This window comes from Varroa jacobsoni, unplaced genomic scaffold (genome assembly GCF_002532875.2).
Source record: "Varroa jacobsoni isolate VJ856 unplaced genomic scaffold, vjacob_1.0 scaffold_1317, whole genome shotgun sequence".
Taxonomy (NCBI): domain Eukaryota; kingdom Metazoa; phylum Arthropoda; class Arachnida; order Mesostigmata; family Varroidae; genus Varroa; species Varroa jacobsoni.
In genome coordinates this window covers 58,770-78,712 of record NW_019214219.1, presented here as the reverse complement: position 1 = coordinate 78,712, position 19,943 = coordinate 58,770, and the positions used below count along the sequence as shown (strand labels likewise).

Genomic DNA, 19,943 nt, shown 5'->3' with positions numbered 1-19,943 from the left:
CGTTCTTCCAATCCTTTAGTACAGCTCAGACCAGTGGCATCTTTTCATTGCGGAAGTCTGGTCGAAGAACTTAAGGGCTTTGTGCTTCATCTTTTGACATCGCACGCCACTCGGCACCATGACCGACCTTGCAAAAAGAGTACCATCTTTGGTGTTGATTTTTTTACGCTAAAATATGAATTTTAGCTAAAGAAACTTTACACTAATCGACGTGTATCAATCTCCATGAAGGGTTGGCGCTAAACAGGTAGTATCTTAGGTAAAAGCACATTTTAGATATTTTTAGTGTTTCACTTAGAAAATCTTTTAGAGAATATTTTTAAAAAAATGTTTCACTATAATAGTTATCGCTTCAACTTTCCCATTGAAACCTTTTAGAAAATTGCTTAAAAACCCGAAGCAAATTTTCAACTTATTATCGCATGAAAGGCGCAGATGCTACATTCTTTTTTTCTGCTTTACTTAAGTCTAAATACTTATTTTAGGTATAGAGCTATGCCTAGCATTTCCATTCAGCTTATCAAGGTCCATCGATTGGTATGAACACATACTTTTCACATAGAACACTATGCAAGATTTTTCAGTCTTCAAACGGCATTTTTTATTTTTACACTAACATATTTGGGTATAAAAGTATGTATCAGCTCGCCGAGGGTTTTAGGTTCATATCAAAAACGCTTTCCTTTTCCTTCTACATTGACCCTAACGTAAATATTCGGCTGCCATTTTGTTAAGAGGAAAGAAGTATACGCAAATTTCGTTAAAATATGGCCTATCTCGGCTCCCATAAATTTCCGACGGACATATAAAAAAAAATGATCCATAAACTATTATGCGAACGAATCAAATTAGCATAAAGCCTACTAAGGAAAAACTGCCAAAACAAAAACATATTTATACATTCGGAAAAAAATTTAATGGCATGGCCCATATTTTATCAAGTAAGAACCATTTAGGCAAAAATTACCGACTCATCACAAAGTTACAAAAAAAAAAGAAAACGACCTTGTCCTAAATGCAATTTTCTACCTGTTTTGAAAGGCTAGAAAAAAAAACAAGCGATTTTCCAATACGGCATTTTGTAAATTATCGTAGCGGTTATCAAGTAAATAGCAAAAAAGCGACTAGTTTTTCCAAATTTGCATTATGCTCTATGGGAATAAACAAACCATTCCCTTATGGGGACAATACTTGGCCAATCAGTTTCATCTTTAAGGCAGATCTTATCAGGAGGAAATTGTAGGGATGCACTGTACTTTTGCGCGCTTGAAAGGAACAACAAGAAAACAAACGTTCGTCGTCTACGATTTTTCAGCTAGTTTATAGACCATACCAGCCTGAAGTTTCTGTTCGGCTCTAATCCGGAAATCTATGTGGCAATAATAATGTCTGTTATTTTTAATTCGGAAAAATGTTACGCCCATCATCGATATAGTATGTGGGATTTCGTTTAGCTGACGTCTTTTTTCGTTGAAAACAACGAAACACTATGGCATATGGGTGAACATTTGTAGGTGGAATCAAGATTATATAATAAAGTTAAACACCGTAGTGTCTTCAAATCATTGAAGTGTACTTAGCGCAACTAGTCGTTTGCTGTTCAGGAGAGATTTGGATCACTTTCAATAAGGGCAGTGCAGTCAAGTGTGTCATATGTCTGACGAGTTTACAAGACGTTCATTTCCTGACCCCTATGCGACTCTAGAAGTAAGACGAGCGGCAACATCTGATGAGGTAAAAAAAGCCTATCGAAGGCTCGCCCTTAAGTGGCACCCCGACAAAAATCCACACAACCTTAAGGAGGCCGAGCAACGTTTTAAAGAAATCTCCCAAGCCTATGAAATACTGTCTGTTGAAAAGAAGCGTCTTATCTGCGATAAGCACAATGAGCGGTGGGGTCCTGGAAAAGACAACCCCAAATCGAGCACTGACTTCAACCAGGGATGGAAAGAGTTTGAGGAGTTGTTGGCTTTATTCGACATCCGTAAGCCAGAAGAAATATTTAAAGATTTCTTTCAAGATGAGCAGCTAGCCAAAGATTTAGCAGAGCTCTGTGGCAAAGCGATAAGCTGTATTGTCTCGTCTGTCGCGGAAAATCTGAGAAAGCACCTGAATTCCGTTTAAAGTACATTTGTATTTCGTCTGTTTTTAATTAGAGAATATTTGTATTTCGTTTGTTTTTAATTAAAGTTAACTAATTAAAGAAAATAAATTAGTTAACAAACTTAATCTTAGCGAAAATGTTTTAGATATAGATTTCGCGTGTTTAATTAATTGGAGAACATTTCGTTAGTTATTAATTTTAACTAATTAAAATAAATTAGATAGAATAAATTAGTAGTTAAACTTAATCTTAGCTTAGATATAGATTTCCACGTGTATGGATACCGAAGTTTGAAATGCGGTGTAGAGAAATAATTTTCCCCATGTTAGGTAGTAATGAAAATGAATTTGAGTGAAACCACTTTCTCTATATTTGATGGTAATGAATGAAAGAAGAAGCTGAGACATACTTAACTAAATAAAAAGGATACGCAAACACCGAAGTCTGAAGTGCGGTGTAGAGAAATAATTTCCTCCATATTAGGTAGCAATGAATAGAGTGAAACCATTTTCTCCATATCAGATGGTAATGAATGAAAGGAGCTGAGACGTACTTAACTAAATAAAAAGGATACGCAAAAAGAAATAGTGATTCTGAATTACTGTGATCTTCTTGAGAGATGAGTGAGACTTCTGAACTGATCTTGGCAGCGTCCCGCGCTCGAAATTTTCGGCCTAGTGGCTTCAGTGGTAATGAGTAGAATCGAGGTAAACACGAGATAAAAGCTCAAAGATATGCGTAATCAAATAAAATGAATATGCAAGAACAATGAATCATTATACTGAGTTTTTGAAAGCTACCTAACCTATACAAAGATGTGTTCTCTGAACTTTTTACACATGATGCCACAAAATCTATGCATAAATTGTTTACCTTACCTAGGAAGCTAACTTAAATGGGGTGCCATTTTTTGATTTTGTTTGAGCGAATTTATTGGCTGGTGGGTAACTTTTAAGGTATGAAAGTTTATAGAATTTAGCTTACTAAAAGCCGAAGTATGAAATAATTGCATGTTGAGAACATCAGTCCAAGATCTATAAACGATAATAATCAGTATCAGGAAATGAAAATAGCAAAACTCCTCTTATAAATAAGAGGATCTTGGCCTTAGTAGTATGACGACTTGTTATAGATGTTTCTATATTGTTTGCTCATTAGAGTTAGATGCAGTGCAAGTGAACAGTGAGAGTGAAGTGGGAAATAGGCTTTGTAATGGCCCCTCAGCATATCAAAACCAAAACACAGGTTCGTCAAAGGGTAGGAACTGCCAGCGCATAGCAGCGCTAGAAGCTATTCCTGATATCATTCGAATAATGGACGGGCAACCACAATCTATAGTATCTGAAGATGTCTGTTGTCTAGCAAAGTTACTTTTAAGCCCTATTAAGCCATAGTTGGCAATGTCGTCCATGATTCACCTGTTTCCTAATAATAATATCTTATAACTAATAGTAATAACAAAATTCTAAGTCTAGAACGTTAAAGTTTGATTCTGTTACGCACAAGAGTTAGTCTTCATTGACGGCTTTATCGAATACATTATACAAATAGTAATTAATTTATATTAAGACAGTATAAGCACCACAGTTATGGTCGCGTTCAATTGTTCAGTGAACGGCGGATTTTTAATTAATAAGAAGATAATTAGCGAAATCAGACAGATCAAAGGCATATCTTATATCAAATACCGTTTATACCTAAGTACGTACAGCAGCTTCACTTTCTGCCTGGGTGGCAGCAAGTCCGCGGATGTATCTTTCGAGACCCATATAGCTGGCTTTTCAGTCACAATCGTTCCAACTTTTTAAATACACTTTATATACAAAAATCTAGCCCATTAGTTTAAAGCTCGTTATAAGTACGTGACGTACCGTGGGGCTCGAAGCAGCTGTTTCCGACTTCGCAGATGGAAACTTTCGTTAAAATATAACCTACCTCGGCTCCCACAACTTTCCGACGGACATATAAAAAAAATGATCCATAAACTATTCTGCAAATGAATCAAATTAGCATAAAGCCTACTAAAGAAAAACTGCCAAAACAAAAACGTATTTGTACATTCGGAAAAGAACTTAATGGCATGGCCCATATTTTATCAAGTAAGAACCATTCAGGTAAAAAGTGCCGACTCATCACAAAGTTACAAAAAAAAAAGAAAACGACCTTGTCCTAAATGCAATTTTCGACCTGTTTTGAAAGGCTAGAAAAAAACAAGCGATTTTCCAATACGACATTTTGTAAATTATCGTAGCGGTTATCAAGTAAATAGCAAAAAAGTGACTAGTTTTTCCAAATTTGCATTATGCTCTATGGGAATAAACAAACCATTCCCTTATGGGGACAATACTTGGCCAATCAGTTTCATCTTTAAGGCAGATCTTATCAGTAGGAAATTGTAGAAATGTACAAAAAATTTGCTTAGTCGGATTTTAAAGAAACCATGCAATATAAATGAAAATAATAATCGATCTACTCATAAATACAAATCAATCAGAAAATAACACTGTACGAAATACCCGCACTGTTAAAAATTTTTTTGTCTAATTTTCATTCTTAATCAGTTTAGTAACTGCGTCGCCTGGATGCGCCCCATGAAAGGGTGAATTGAGGCCAGGTGAACCTTACCCCCCCCCCCCCTCCACTATACTTTTGCACGCTTGAAAGGAACAACAAGAAAACAAACGTTCGTCGTCTACGATTTTTCAGCTAGTTTATAGACCATACCAGCTTGAAGTTTCTGTTCGGCTCTAATCCGGAAATCTATGTGGCAATAATAATGTCTGTTATTTTTAATTCGGAAAAATGTTACGCCCATCATCGATATAGTATGTGGGATTTCGTTTAGCTGACGTCTTTTTTCGTTGAAAACAACGAAACACTATGGCATATGGGTGAACATTTGTAGGTGGAATCAAGATTATATAAGAAGTTAAACACCATAGTGTCCTTAAGTCGTTGAAGTGTAGTTAGCGCAACTAGTCGTTTGCTGTTCAAGAGAGATTTGGATCACTTTCAATAAGGGCAGTGCAGTCAAGTGTGCTGAATGTCTGACGAGTTTACAAGACGTCCATTTCCTGACCCCTATGCGACCCTAGGAATAAAACGAGCTGCAACACCTGATGAGGTAAAGAAAGCCTATCGAAGGCTCGCCCTCAAATGGCACCCCGACAAAAATCCAAACAACCTTAAGGAGGCCGAGCAACGTTTTAAAGAAATCTCCCAAGCCTATGAAATCCTGTCTGTTGAAAAGAAGCGTTTTATCTACGATAAGCACAATGAGCGGTGGGGTCCTGGAAAAGACAACCCCAAATCGAGCACTGACCCCAACCACGGATGGAAAGAGTTTGAAGAGTTGTTGGCTTTGTTCGACATCCGTAAGCCAGAAGATATATTTAAAGATTTCTTTCAAGATGAGCAGCTAGCCAAAGATTTAGCAGAGCTCTGTGGCAAAGCGATAAGCTGTGTTGTCTCGTCTGTCGCGGAAAATCTGAGAAAGCACCTGAACTCCGTTTAAAGTACATTTGTATTTCATCTGTTTTTAATTAGAGAATATTTGTATGTCGTTTGTTTTTAATTAGTTATTTTAATTTTAATTAAAGTAAATAAATTAGTTAATCTTAGCGAAAATGTTCTAGATATAGATTTCCGCGTCCGCGTGTAAGTTTGAAATGCTGTTATTAATTTTAATTAAAGTAAATAAATGCGGTTATTAATTTTAATTAAAGTAAATAAATTAGTCAAACTTTGTTCTAGATATAGATTTCCGCGTCCGCGTGTAAGTGTGACGAAAATGTTTCTAGATATAGATTTCCGCGTCCGCGTGTAAATTTGAAATGCGGTGTAATTAATTTCCTCCATGTTAGGTACCTTAATTTCCTCCATGTTAGGTAATAGAGTGAAACAATTTCCTCCATATCAGATGGTACATACTTAACCAAATAAAAATGATACGCAAAAAGAAATAGTGATTCTTGTGATGTTCTTGAGAGAAATCTTGGACTGTTCTTGAGAGAGGAAATCTTGGACGTGTCCCGCGCCCCAAATTTCCGGGCTGGCTTCACTGGTTATGGTAATAGAATCGAGGTAAAACCTCAAAGATATACGTAATCAATATAATAATAATAATAAATATGCAAGTAAATAAAATGAATATGCAAGAACAATGAATCATTATACTGAGTTTTTGAAAGCTACCTAACCTATACAAAGATGTGTTCTCCGAAGTTTTTACACACGATGCCACAAAATCTATGCATAAATTGTTTACTTTACCTAGGAAGCTAACTTAAATGGGATGCCAGAAAGAAAATTTGTTTGAGCAAATTTTTGGCTGGTGGGTAACTTCTAAGGAATGAAAGTTTATAGAATTTCGTTTACTAAAAGCCGAAGTATGAAATGATTGCATGTTGAGAACATCGGTGAAAGATCTATAAACGATAATAATCAGTATCACAAAATGAAAACAGCAAAACGCCTTATAAATAAGAGGATGTTTCTCACCTCAATAATTGTATGACGATTTTTTTATTCATGTTGTTTGCTTGAGGTTCAGTGCAGATCAACAATGAGAATGAAGTCGTAAATACGCTTTGTAATGGTCCCTCAGCATATCAAACCAAGACACAAGTTTGTCAGAAGTTAGGAACTGCCAGCGCACAGCACCGCTAGCACCATCATTCGAATGGTGAGCGCATAACCACAATCTATAATATCTGAAAATGTCTTTTGTCTAGCAAAATTACTTTAAATAAAGTTAGCAATGTTGTCCATGATTCACGTGTTCCTCAATAATAATATCTTGTAACTAATAATAATAATAAAATTCTAAGTCTAGAACGTTAAAGTTTGATTCCGTTACGCACAAGAGTTAGTCTTCATTGACGGCTTTATCGAATACATTATACAAATAGTAATTAATTTATATTAAGACAGTATAAGCACCACAGTTATGGTCGCGTTCAATTGTTCAGTGAACGGCGGATTTTTAATTAATAAGAAGATAATTAGCGAAATCAGACAGATCAAAGGCATATCTTATATCAAATACCGTTTATACCTAAGTACGTACAGCAGCTTCACTTTCTGCCTGGGTGGCAGCAAGTCCGCGGATGTATCTTTCGAGACCCATATAGCTGGGTTCCCGGTCACAATCGTTCCAACTTTTTAGATACACTTTATATACAAAAATCTACCCCATTAGTTTAAAGCTCGTTACAAGTACGTGATGTACCGTGGGGCTCGAAGCAGCTGTTTCCGGCTTCGCAGTTGGAAACTAACTTGAACTACGACGCAAGTACATCGTCTAAACATTGCTAATTGTCGGATGAACAAAATCAAGATGTTCTATATTTTTTCCAAGATTTTCCGAAGCACGTTACCGTAAAGAAAGCCTACTTTCTGTATACATACTTTACTGTCACCTAACTTACAAATAAGTGGTTTTGAGTTCACTGCTACAGATATTGTCTCAGGCACCATGACAATTTTCCGATCGGTGCATAAGACTGAACGGCGCTAGGCCGGGCCAATAGAAGTTCATAACGCACGTTTTTCAATCCTTTGAAACCATGATGGCACAGATGAATTTGATTCGTTTAGTGTCAACATGATTTGCTTAAAATGGCAGAGATAGCTCATGTGCATCTTCATCTGTCGTTTGGCCATGTATGTGGTGTTAATTCGAAACACACCACGACGTATCGGTATAGTCGAAAAAATGCTTCAAGCCACAGGTTGGAGCCTGTTTTCGAATACCAGTAGGTGTTTTCTTTCGTTGAGAACAACGAAAGTTTGTGGCAGACTATGGTTGAAAACATTTGTGGATACAGTCAAGATTGAGTGAATGCATCTATGCAAATTATTCTGACCGAATCTTCGTAGCACCACTTCACGCAAATAGCACGTTGTTCTCATTCAAAAGAGAACGCAGGCGCTCGCGTGCTGGCGTCCCACACTCAACGAACATAGAGATTCCTTGGGCCAACATCGAATGGCTCATACCAGAGCATTTACGAGACTACCACAACGTGACCTCTACGCCGTTCTCGGAGTAAAGCGAACCGCAACATCTGAAGAAGTGAAAAAAGCGTATCGAAAACTTGCCCTTAGGTGGCATCCGGATAAGAATCCACACAATCGCGAAGAAGCAGAGCGACGTTTTAAGGAAATCTCTGAAGCCTACGAAATTTTGTCTGACGAAAGGAAACGCCGTATCTATGATGCCTATGGAGGGCACCGTGGTATTCCGGCCAGTGGTTCTGTCCGAGCGGCCACCAGCAGTCCTTGGCCTAGTTCATACAGCAGCCGAGTGTGGGACAAAGATATAGAGGAGTTCTTAGCTTCATTTCGGTTCCGGAATCCAGAGGATGTGTTTAAGGAGTTCTTTCGGGACGACAACTTCAGCGACCTTGCCAGCTTCTTCGGCAAAACAATCAGGATTAATATACAGTCGGGGCCACAAACAAGGCCTGGCTATCGTTCCCCACATTATCACAGAAATGCTACAAACCCTTTTGCTAGAACGAGCACGCAGTCACCAAGCAGCAGTTCGCCTAGCGACCCATCCCCAAAGACAAGAAGTTCAACACGAATGGCTAAAATGACGAGCGTGCATTTCGTAAATGGCCGAAGGATCGAAACCACTCGGTACATGGAAGGCGGGAAGGAAATTGTTATCACTAAGGAGGATGGCGTCGTGACAAAGAAAACTATTAATGGCAAGCCGGAACCACTATAGTTGGAGTTAATGCGAGCAAAAGGCCAACGGTGCTGCATAAGGGAAGGTGCGTTAACGTAACGGTTAGGTAAGGTCTACAGATAAAAATGAAGTAGATATACGCGCAAAATTGTGGCGACAAAATATACTCTACCTAAATCACGCTCGGTAAATTTCAGTCAATGAAATCATTTTCAAAGAAAGTTTATAAATAAACTTTCTCGCATATTTAATTAGCTTTCCATAAATTACTTTACGAACAATAAAATAAAATAAAACACGGCGTACATGACGCCATCGTAGTCTCGCTTATCCCAGGGCCCTATCATCCATCCTTCATGCAGAGCCTAGATTAATTTTGTAGATGATTTACTTGCTTGCTTTGGCGCATAAGCCCAAGATGAAATGCGTAATCGCGTACCCAGGAAGCTAGAAACTAGGCGTACATTCTAAGTGGCTTTTGTGGGAACTCGTTATTGACACTTGGGTAAACACTACTACGATCTTGGAAATAAAGTAGATAGTGCCGAACGCTATCTTTCTTTTGTTCTGAAACAATTTTATGCATAAAACGTTCCTATGAACCTGCATAAAACGTTCCTATGAACCTGCAGAAAGGTCAAGGAACTACCCATGCTCAAATGAAGGACAGATACATGAACCTAAATCTTGCTCTTATGAGTTGAGTTAGCTTTTATGCTTACGCGACTTTTTAGGTGTTTAGGACAGATTAGGCACAAATCCTGTGGAGAACGGATCAGCGCAGTTGCGTCTACGGTTATATTTATTTAATAGTTGATTGATATAAATATTGATAGTTGAGATTTGAAAATTTGGTGATTTTCTCGAATTGGTTGTTTTAGGGTTGATCCCGGTAATTAAGATAAAATAGGAAAATAGAAAAACAATTTCACAGATCTTTTAGCGGAAAAATAGGTGGAAAGTGAGTTCGATTATTTAATGTCGCTTTTAATAGTAAAGAGAAACTTGACAAATAACTGTAAAGTAGCGAACATTAGTACTGCGACTGTTTCAAGGCAGGGTCAGTCGTTGATACGAAGTTCTAAACGGCATTGATAATATATAACTCTTCGCTGTCTTCCCAACAGTAAATTGAATTTATTTACTGCTGAAAAGATATTAGGAAACAACTTTTTGGAACTTGTATAATCCGTGTATAGTTCGCTAGTGGTGCAGGCAGTTAACCTTCGATGCTTGCAATGCTGGCACCTATATGAAAGCATTTAGGACCCCTAAAAGTTTAAAATACTACTAATTTCCTCTAGGAAGCTAGCACACAAACAATTGTGCCATACGAAAATATCTAGATAAATTTTCTAAAATTATATGAAAAGGCAATTACATTTGTGTATCTATGGCCAATGTTGAGGATGACACATTAGCATAAAAATCTAATTGGCCAAATTGAAGAACATAAACATTTAAGCCGTATCAATCAATTTGATACAGAAGTTTTTATTAAATATTTTTATTCAAAATGATGACTATTTTTGCATAAGCTGGATTGAGACAAAACATTGGATAGAAGGTTTCAAGTGGCGATATGATTGAAATTTCAACCATTCATTTAACGCGTATGTCCATCAGCATTTCCGTAAGCACAAAGCCCATGTAGCTTCCTAGCGATGGCCTAGCGATTGTGTACAAAATAGATAACGGATTCTTCCGCGGGAGATTTTTTTCGACGACTGATTGCCACGATTTTATGGATCCTACGCGCTTCGTCTGCGAACATTCTGTCAACTTAATTAAACATTTATTCATGGTCGAATCTATTTTTTCAGTTGTTTCTATTTCTAAGAGTGCAAGTGACGACGACCGAAAAGATTCGTCGACGGTCAAGAAGCCTACAGGGTAGATACCAAAAACAAACAAAAAAAAAAAAAGTCCGGTATATATATATATACCAACCAATGATACAAAGAAGCCTTAAAAGGAACTTGGAACACTGTATGTCAAAAATATCATCATCGGCCGAAAACAGGCTTCGCGAGTAGACCTCAGATCGAGGACTTCGATTTGTGTTAACATATTTTGATACAAACCCGAACATGTAGAAATTAGTAAACGTCTTTAATCAATTCGTTTGTATTCACTTACCTTTTTTTGTTTATGTAATTGCACCTTACCACGTATAGTTTAGAAAATTAATTTAATTCCGTGTAGGCGAGGTACTGGATGTGATCTTACGTTACGTACTACTCCTGAAACAAGCGCCCCTCCTTATTTAAATCAATTTGCGATTTTATTGTCTGATGATTATGTATTGTAGAAAAATTAAGACTGCTTAACACTTGTGGCGAAGTCGACATTTCACAGGTCGAGATTTAAGCGTTCAGGTTCCTACTTCGCCGGATTGCCATGTTGTCATTGTTGAGATTTCTAGAAATTCTGTATTATACGGTTTTGTACAAGATCGATTAGGCATTTTTGAGCCTACACAATGATGGTGATTTTTCTTATCTTTCCTGGTAGTACTTCTTTACGAAAACAACAAATCTATGCTGTCTGATGAATCATGCGCTGCCTCTTTAACTAAGACGGAACTTCGTTCTCCTACATGTCATAACCTACATGTCATGGGAATCTCTATCTAGACAGGAGGTATTGGCAGCTACGAGTCCATGCATTTCAAAGCAGGTATGATTGGAATGGGTGACTACCGCGTCCGCGGAGAGCACACATCACTGATCTGTTGATCTTGTAGAGTTCGGTCTAGATAACTGCTCTAATGACAGATAATCTAGAACAAATACCTGAGATTCGTCGCAATTTATACGCGACGATGACATTGTTAACAAAAAACTGAGATCTATGGTGGTGCCAACTGTTATATATCTCGGTAGCGCCTGTTTTTCGATGTCTTAGCCGCCGACCTGCTCATAGGACCGTTCATTTAGACTTTTTTAAATGTGTCAGGCTTTACTTCAGGTAGCGTCGTTAGGTGTTCCATCAGACGGTTGGGTTCTGGCGCGAGACACTTATATAAACTGCTATGACTAAAATAGCTTCATAAAAGATCTTTTCGCTATCTTACTAAGGCGTTCTATGAAAATTAAAGGCGAAATTTCATTCGCAACCTTTTAAGCAGAAGGGGAAATCTGTTTAAGACTTCAGTAAAAGTTGTATTCGAAGTAGCGAAGCCGCTTTGACTTCTTGCAGTGACCAACAGCAAATTACAACGGCATCTCCTTGCAGCCGATGAAAGTAATTCAATTGAAATTCTTTGTACAATTTTGTACAAACAGGTTGTGAAATTTCAGTTGAAAGTTTGGAATCGGGCTTCGAAAAAAAAAAAAATACTGTCCAATACCTAGATGTACGATATGTGAGACGGCTACTCGACGGGCTCTTACTCAGAAAGTGGAGAAGGTCCATTGAGAATCAAATAATCTTGGCGTAAATTAGTCGATTCCCAAAGCTAGAGAGTTTAAAACAGCGGAAAAAATAGAAAATTATTTTATCTTACCTAATGTTTAGTTCTGTTTCGGCAGTGATAAGGGCGTTCGCCAGGGCTCGTCAGGAGCAGTAGTTATGTTGCGCGTTCAGTAATCTGCTTATTCTCCTGCCCCTATTACTGCCCCTGCCTATGCGCATATTACTGATGCAGTTGGAACACTACAAGTACTCCTATACATATCGTATATTATTGGTTGTCATGCATGTAATAAATATCCATATATTATTTTTGCATGTATTCAAAAAGCCAAAATTGAACTTTTTTTTAAAAAGTTTTTTTGGGGCATTAGCTTTGCTTCGCTTTACCTATTTGTCTCAAAGGCCTAAGGCGCTTTGCCCTCAAAGTAATTAATTTTAAAAACAACAAATTTCTGCCTAAATATCCTACACTATTATCATAGTTCTATATTCGGAAACGGTTATGGAATATCGGTTGTTGTAGAACACAACTTATCGAGCCAAGTTTCCTCAGACTTACAAGAATGTGTGATTGTCAATCATAGCCATTCCGACACAATAACGAATCTTAGTAATTCGTTAGAAAAAGCTGTACTACTATATTTCCACTATTTTCATGATGCTTTCGTCTGAATAAGCTCCGTGAAAAAATAGGCAAACGACGAGCCAAAGAAATGACTGCACCTGAAGATGACCTGTACGAGATTCTAGGAGTCCACCCAAAGGCTACCGAAGATGAAATAAAAATGGCCTACTACAAGTTAGCTAAACGATACCACCCAGATAAGAACCCGAATAACGCGACAAGAGGTGAACGTTTTAAGCTTATCAATGCAGCATATAAAATTCTATCTAACAAAAAGCAACGCCGTGAGTACGATCTAAGGAAGAGCGTAGCTAGGTCTGACCAAACATGGGTTCATGACTTCGATGACTTTTTCAATTCTGGGCATTTTCAAAACGCACAGAGCCCTATAAACTTATTTCAGATACTCTTCACATCGTCATTGAACCGTCACGGACCTATTTGTTCCGGTGATGATCGATTTCGGCATCGATGTGGAGAACATGACTGCCGAGGTAAAGAAAAGAGACGAGAGCGCCCAATCAAAAGCTTGTTTACATGTCTTCGTCAAGAAGCCAGTAATCGTCATGAGGACCACGCCCAGGAGGCGTCATGGATGGCTGATTTTTTCACACAAAAGATTGGCGAGGAGACGGTAAATGCTTCTAAACGTGGGAGCAATAGTGCTGCGACCGCGTACGAATGTACAGTACAAACTATTCGAAACAGGAATGGTAACGAATTCAGGGTACAGCGAGTGAAAACCGAGTGGAACGGAGAAATAAGTTCACAGACTATAGTTTCCAGGCACATCCACGGAAAGCTGGTAGAGACAATTACAACAAATTGCAATGGTGTGGAGACAATTACAGTTCGTGAAGATGGCGTCGTTAAAAGCCGAATGGTTAATGGGAAGGAACAAAACCCAATCAGAAGGTCAAAATAGGAGGGCTTGCCGTCCTTTTGGATTTCCGGCCGGCAAGAAGCTGGTCCAAGTCGATAATTATTTTCGAAATGAAGAGTGCGTCTGTCGTTTACAAACAGTTTAAATTAATGGAATTAGAAGTTCAAAATAGGTTGTTAGATCTGCAATGATACACACCTTCGAACAAGTACTGCTTGTAAGCAAGATTCATATTTATACACCAGGGCTGTTATTAGGTACAACCCTTCGATCAACAAAATAATAGTGTTCTATCAAATAAGGATAACATATAGGTATAGCGGGCGTCACAGTTCGCATGGAATCCGTCTTGAAATGAAATTACGCGCATTGTTAAATGTGGTCCTAATAGCATAAGACTTAAGAAACAACTAAGTATATGGGTCACGGTAGTTCGTATAGTATGTGATAGTCATAGACGACAAATTGTTTACCACTTGGCCACTTACAGATACTTAAAAACGCAATATGGACAGTTGGAAAATGTTCTGTGCAAGGAAGCAGTATCTGACCTTCCTGTTATACAAATATAAATGTATAAATTACAAACTCTACTGCTGTTAACGAAGATAGAGAAATTATAAATAAAGCATTTACTTTTCCTCTAACAGCATAAGACTTAGGCTTTTCAAATTCATTCAAGATCCATGAGAAAAAAAAAACCTAGCATACACAACTATAGCAGTTTTATCTAGGTGTAGCTGGCGTTGGATCATTAGGCATCACGTGTATTTAGGCCAACTAGGTCCAATTTGATGGCGTAGCACTAGTACTAATTGGTGTCCATAAAGACCTAGGCTAATTTATTATAAAGTAAGTCATAAACTTTGGTGTATACTTAAAAACTTGATTATGAAATATATTTAATCCTGGCGCATCTGTATGATAACTCTTAAACGCCGTCGGGACCGATCGTTCTGAATTCTTGGCTATTTCATCTAACATTAGATGAGCAAATCCTTCCAGTTCAATACGTAAAATATATTTTAGAACTTTAAAATGAGTATATTGGTCGTCGACTCCTATATGTATATCTTGCAACAAACTCCTCCAAGATTACTATACGCACTCATAAATCCCAAAGTTACTTAATCGGAAGCAGTTCCTCTGTGAGAACGTACGAACGTACTGGGGTCGAGTCCAGCCACTTCAGCAATGCTTTTTTTTTTGGTCATGAAGAGGAGAATTAATTGCTCCTTTCAAGTCGTTTCTATGGCCTTGAGTGTTCCGAATTCTCGAAAGGAGCCAAACTTCGAGCGATTCCTATTTTCTGTTCGCCGTGCGGCTTCGATATAGTTTAGATTTAACAACGTTGAGGTGTACTAAACCGAACATACCCTTGGATGTGTAGAGTATTAGTCGAAGGAACAGAGTCGCAGCCGAGGATGAGGTGGCCATTTTGTTCGACATGGTTTCCTAGTTGTATGAGTGTTTCGATATCTTCTGTTGTCTAGTTATTAACCGTGAAACACCAGCGAGCGTGTGTTGGGTTCGACATTTGTCAGTAATATTGCTTGCTGAGTTGTGTCCTTTTACACAATGAAGTGACTGCTTAGTATTTCTAGTCACTTCGCGATACAACTTCTCAGAATCTTAGCAAGGCGAGTGACGGAGGGAGCGGCTATATAAGGAGAGCCTTTTCAAGTGGTTTATACTTTTATCTCAAGCACCCGTAGCGATAACATCAGCTATTGAGGTAGACCCTACTACTCCTACCACTAAAACACAGTGCACACAACACAACAGCTTTAGAAAAGATTCAGGATATGATATTTCATAGGTGGTAAAATGACTGAATAATATATCCTTGGGGGCCAGCTTGAACGTCTTTGAATACCGTAATGAAATCTGATGTATTTTCGCACGATTGCTTTCTTTCATTCTTAATTTCCTGAAACACCTATGAACAGTTATTAAACGGCCACACCTCTCTGGACTCGATGATGCCTAGAGCAGCCAGAACGTTTCCTGCTTGCCAACTCTAAAACCTACGACGGGAAGGAATTAAAGAATACTGCAGCTCAATGGCACAGAGTTCCCTGTAAATCAATCTAAAGGGAACATTTTAACGATTCAATAGGAAAGATCGGGACTCCGACAGGATCGCCCCTCCCAGTAAATTTTTTAATCATATGAAGACTAAATGAAAGGTTACGATGCTTCAACAGTTTCAGCTGTCTAACGTATTTTCATCTGTAAAATCAGCATCGAACAGACAAATAGACTTACTTAAGCAATTCTCAGAAGCCCAAGTACTTGTCCCCATTATAGGGTTACACATGTTAGGTTAGTTTTGGTAGTATAATCTTTCATAAAATCATACTACACTATGAATTTTAGTATTGGCAGAAGGAAGTTTGAATCGGAAAGAAGCAGCACTATAGTTAGGTTGGAAACGTAAATTCAGAGCACGTCTTTTCCATTTCTGTCATCCCGATCTTCACTAAATGAAGTCAGTGAATTGATTTTGATTTAAAGTTATCTAACTTATCAGGGAAATGAGCCATTCCCTCAGGCAGTACTTAATCGCGCAGCAGTGGTAGTCGCTTTGAGAATGTATCATACTCGAATACAAACATGGATAGTGCAAAGGAATATTATAAGAGAATTATGACGTTTCCGTGACGCTGTCCTTAGAATTATTGTAGACCTTAAAGCGGTGAAAATGATCGTGATTACCACAAGCGTATGTATGTATCACTAGTAGATTGTTACGGTTATCCAATGCCGAACTTACTGATCGCACTATCCATATTGGTATCCGATTTATAAACATCAGTCGAAATTGAAAAGCAATTTATTTCTTGGCACGTATTCTCTGCTCAGGCTGTTCCATAGCGATTTGCGCCTGTTGATGGACATTTTTACTTTTAACTAAACCATCTTCACGAATAGTAATCGTCTCAACACCCTTATCATCAACTAACTTTACAGTTTCCTGAAGCTTTCCGTTGACTCGTTTTGTGTATGTGGTCTTCGAAGTCTTTTTGTCGCCATCTCGAGTTTCCTCTCGTCTCTCACTGACTATATCGCCATTGTTATCTCTATACGTTTGGCACACACGCCGAAAAATACATCGTTCAGTCCCGTTCACTCCCTCCAGTGGATTGGCGAACATGTTTCGAAAAAGATTTTCAATGGGATCCCCAAAAGAACTCTCATCAGCTATACCGGCAGTTTCAAAATAGCGCGGTCTTCTTCGATCTGAGCCGAAAACGTTGTTGGCCCTTGTTCGCCTGTACTGGTCCCTTCTTTGCTGTCTGCGCCTGCGCCGTCTAGCATTGAATTCGCTAAGCGGAATTATAATAGACGGAAATCTAAAGGAGGACATGTGGAAGGGAGTGAACAAATTACCGAACATATCGAACGGATCCGAATGGAAAATGTCGTTCATACTGGAAAACTCAGCAAACCTTTGCTTTGCATCGTACTCGTGACGCTTAGTTTTATCAGACAAAATCTCATATGCAGCACTAATTGCTTTAAAACGCTCGCCCACAGCCGCATCATTTGGGTTTTTGTCGGGATGATACTGTTTCGCTAAACGACGGTAAGACTGTTTGATTTCCTTGTCGGTGGCTTGCGGGGTTACTTCCAAAATTTTGTACAAGTCGACGCTAGGTCTTACCATTTTGTATCCCTGTCACAGGTAATCGTTATATGCTTTCAGTGTCTATAGCCCTATTCTACGTCATCACAGTGCAGTACAAGAATAGGATGGTGTGATGGATCTAATCACAATCTTGACTAACAAAAATCCATCACTTCGAACGGCGTCGTTTTTCTATTCTAACGATTAGAGAAACCCGAAAATGATTAGATTTCATCAGAAATGAAGGCAGTAATTTCCAAAGGCGGATCTAGTAAACACCGCCGATAGTTTCTATTAGCTTAGTATAGGCCGTTTCCACCCTCGGAAAGGGCAGTTTTTACTATCCTTTTTTTTTCTTTTTTTTTTTATATACATAATGGGACAATTTGAAGAGTCTTGAAGAAGCAAAAGCAATTTTTACCGAACACAGTGCTGACAGACGTATTCGTTTGCTTGAAAAAAGATCCTAGGGAAAAACTGAGAAATCATTTGAGGCCTACCGAGTCTGGTAGGAGCGATCTGGAAAACAGTAAGGCCTAGGCGGAACTTCTATTTACCCTGTATACGCACCATGAGTTCATTCTAACTATGTCTACACATTTTTGCACCTGGCTTTCGATGAGATGTATCGAAACATTTAATAAGTTAATTTACCCAGGGTAAGGTTAACCGCGTATTTTGAAACTGTAGTAACAAGGTATTACGTAGAAGGAAAAATACTGACTCTTAAAAAACCAAATGTTTCTCTACCAGTACTTAGATAAATTCGCATATGTGGGCGAAAGTTGTAGTTTTATTATTAGTTATTAGTTTAACTAATAAATAATAAAGTAAAACCGAAGCAAACGTACAGGTCCTCGTGAAAATATGGCATATAAAATACGATGCAGCCGTATGAGCCAGCCCGTTCTTCTAACGAAGAAGCACTTCGCTTTGAGAAAAAGTATGATCGAAGCTTTTGAGATTCTAGTTAGTTACTGGATTTTATTTAAGCAAGTTTGATCACAGGGTAGGCCACAGTTAAATATTACGTTAATAAAGAACGTTTGTTGAACAATAATAAGAATAAACAATCCGTGGATCCTTCTTTACCTAGAGGGCTACGTTGTTCAAAAGCGGCTGAAAATCAACTGCGCGTTAAGTTCTGTTATGTGACTCAACCAATAGGCCAAACTGAGAATGATATAGTAGCGCATGTCGCCCGTCCTGTAGCTCTCATCACCGCGTTTTGCAAGGTTACATAGGCCAAAGACATGGCTTCCTTATACGATACTTTCTCGAAATTTATCGATTCATCCACAGGCCTTTCTGAAACACGAAGTAGAGAGTCCTAATCCACAAGGATGATTATTTCTGCGTAGTCTGGCAAATATATCCCCACCATACTCTAATCAAAGTAAAAAAGAACGTTTTATATATAGCTGTTGCTGTTGCTGCTGCAGCATAAATCTTTATAAAGATTTATTTCTATTTACGTTCTGCTCGGATACTAAAAGTGCTGCCGCAATGACGGCCGTAAGACGATTTTTCGTTTCAAAATAATATTATCGGTAACCTGTCGTGAAAATGAATGATTTAAATATTAAAATTTAAAATATTTAAATAAGTAAAAGAGCGTAAAAGGTACTATTACGTGTAAATTCTGTATTGTTTGCTTCCTAAGCCAGTAAACAATTGAAGAAATCAGCTTTATCAAATCCCTAATTTTGTAACCAGTTCGTGTGAGCGATGTTAGATAAGGTACTGGCTAGGATAACTCTGAGCGCCTATGTAGAATTCAATGATTCCGATTACATCATTGAGGATTGACTGTGCTACGCATATAAAAGACTGTGTTTTATTGGCATTCAGCTAAAGCGTGTCTTCTTTGTAACTGCTGAATGCATTTTCTCGGGTGGATTTTGAATGTACTATCGTTTGTGTGTATTGTCGCACGTACGTACCTGGCAGTACGTCTAGTGAACATTACAATGGAGAAAAATGCAAGGTGCCCCCTGAATGGTACGGAAGTTAGCTTGGAACAAGCGATACGATGGCCTGATTCGTTTCAGAGTCTGTTTCCTAAAGTAATCCAATTACTCTTCACAGTTTATTCTCTCGAACGGATGCCATAATCCATGAAGCCAGTCACATTTGCTTTAGCTGCATCCAATTTAGGCCGATCTTTCCTGTCAGTCATTCATCCTCCCAGCCTGGCAAAATTCTGTGGTCAATACCTCATTAGAGCATTGTGCAGGTCAAGAAAAGCTAGGAGATGTTTTTCATCCGACCGAACGTCCTTCTAATTTTTTTCTAAACACATAACGCTAATAGTTAGTTATACGTTTAACGGGTATTTTTTAAACGATTTTTAAACGAGCGATGAAATTTTCATTTTCAATGTTATTTCCGACATTTGGACCTAGCTGTTTTACCTTGGTCCGGCCCCTCCTAGCTCGCCATCGCTTTTGATCTGAGAAGTATCTTAGTTGGCTTCAGAAGTGGCCAACTTGATATAACAGATGCCTCATTTGATCCGAAAAGTGCTTGATTAGATTTGCAAGGCATTCAGAAGATATCCATCCGATTTGGATCGAAAAGAGTTTA

At 38.3% G+C, this 19,943-nt stretch overlaps 5 protein-coding genes across 5 annotated transcripts; 4 read left to right on the top strand and 1 right to left on the bottom strand.

The window, feature by feature from the left end:
- Nucleotides 1-376: 376 nt before the first annotated feature.
- LOC111268749 (dnaJ homolog subfamily B member 3) lies at nt 377-2,235 on the top strand. The gene has a single exon (XM_022847902.2). It carries the CDS (start codon nt 1,654-1,656, stop codon nt 2,122-2,124), a length of 471 nt encoding a protein of 156 aa, XP_022703637.1. The 5' UTR covers nt 377-1,653; the 3' UTR covers nt 2,125-2,235.
- Nucleotides 2,236-5,147: 2,912 nt separating this feature from the next.
- Nucleotides 5,148-5,618, top strand: LOC111268750 (dnaJ homolog subfamily B member 3-like). Its single transcript, XM_022847904.2, has one exon. It carries the CDS (start codon nt 5,148-5,150, stop codon nt 5,616-5,618), a length of 471 nt encoding a protein of 156 aa, XP_022703639.1.
- A 2,209-nt stretch (nt 5,619-7,827) lies between these two features.
- On the top strand, nt 7,828-10,921 carry LOC111268743 (dnaJ homolog subfamily B member 8). The gene is made up of 2 exons (XM_086971795.1): nt 7,828-8,886; nt 10,625-10,921. The coding sequence occupies exon 1, from the start codon at nt 8,094-8,096 to the stop codon at nt 8,838-8,840; it is 747 nt and encodes a 248-aa protein (XP_086827921.1). The 5' UTR covers nt 7,828-8,093; the 3' UTR covers nt 8,841-8,886; nt 10,625-10,921.
- Nucleotides 10,922-12,730: 1,809 nt separating this feature from the next.
- LOC147752330 (uncharacterized) lies at nt 12,731-13,863 on the top strand. Its single transcript, XM_086971794.1, has one exon. It carries the CDS (start codon nt 12,932-12,934, stop codon nt 13,766-13,768), a length of 837 nt encoding a protein of 278 aa, XP_086827920.1. The 5' UTR covers nt 12,731-12,931; the 3' UTR covers nt 13,769-13,863.
- A 2,699-nt stretch (nt 13,864-16,562) lies between these two features.
- LOC111268748 (uncharacterized) lies at nt 16,563-17,396 on the bottom strand. Its single transcript, XM_022847901.2, has one exon. The coding sequence runs from the start codon at nt 17,394-17,396 to the stop codon at nt 16,563-16,565; it is 834 nt and encodes a 277-aa protein (XP_022703636.1).
- Nucleotides 17,397-19,943: the final 2,547 nt, after the last annotated feature.

Bases quoted from the DNA above. Each gene is read 5' to 3' on its own strand.
- LOC111268749 (XM_022847902.2), top strand. From the start codon at position 1,654: ATGTCTGACGAGTTTACAAGACGTTCATTTCCTGACCCCTATGCGACT.
- LOC111268750 (XM_022847904.2), top strand. From the start codon at position 5,148: ATGTCTGACGAGTTTACAAGACGTCCATTTCCTGACCCCTATGCGACC.
- LOC111268743 (XM_086971795.1), top strand. From the start codon at position 8,094: ATGGCTCATACCAGAGCATTTACGAGACTACCACAACGTGACCTCTAC.
- LOC147752330 (XM_086971794.1), top strand. From the start codon at position 12,932: ATGACTGCACCTGAAGATGACCTGTACGAGATTCTAGGAGTCCACCCA.
- LOC111268748 (XM_022847901.2), bottom strand. From the start codon at position 17,396: ATGGTAAGACCTAGCGTCGACTTGTACAAAATTTTGGAAGTAACCCCG.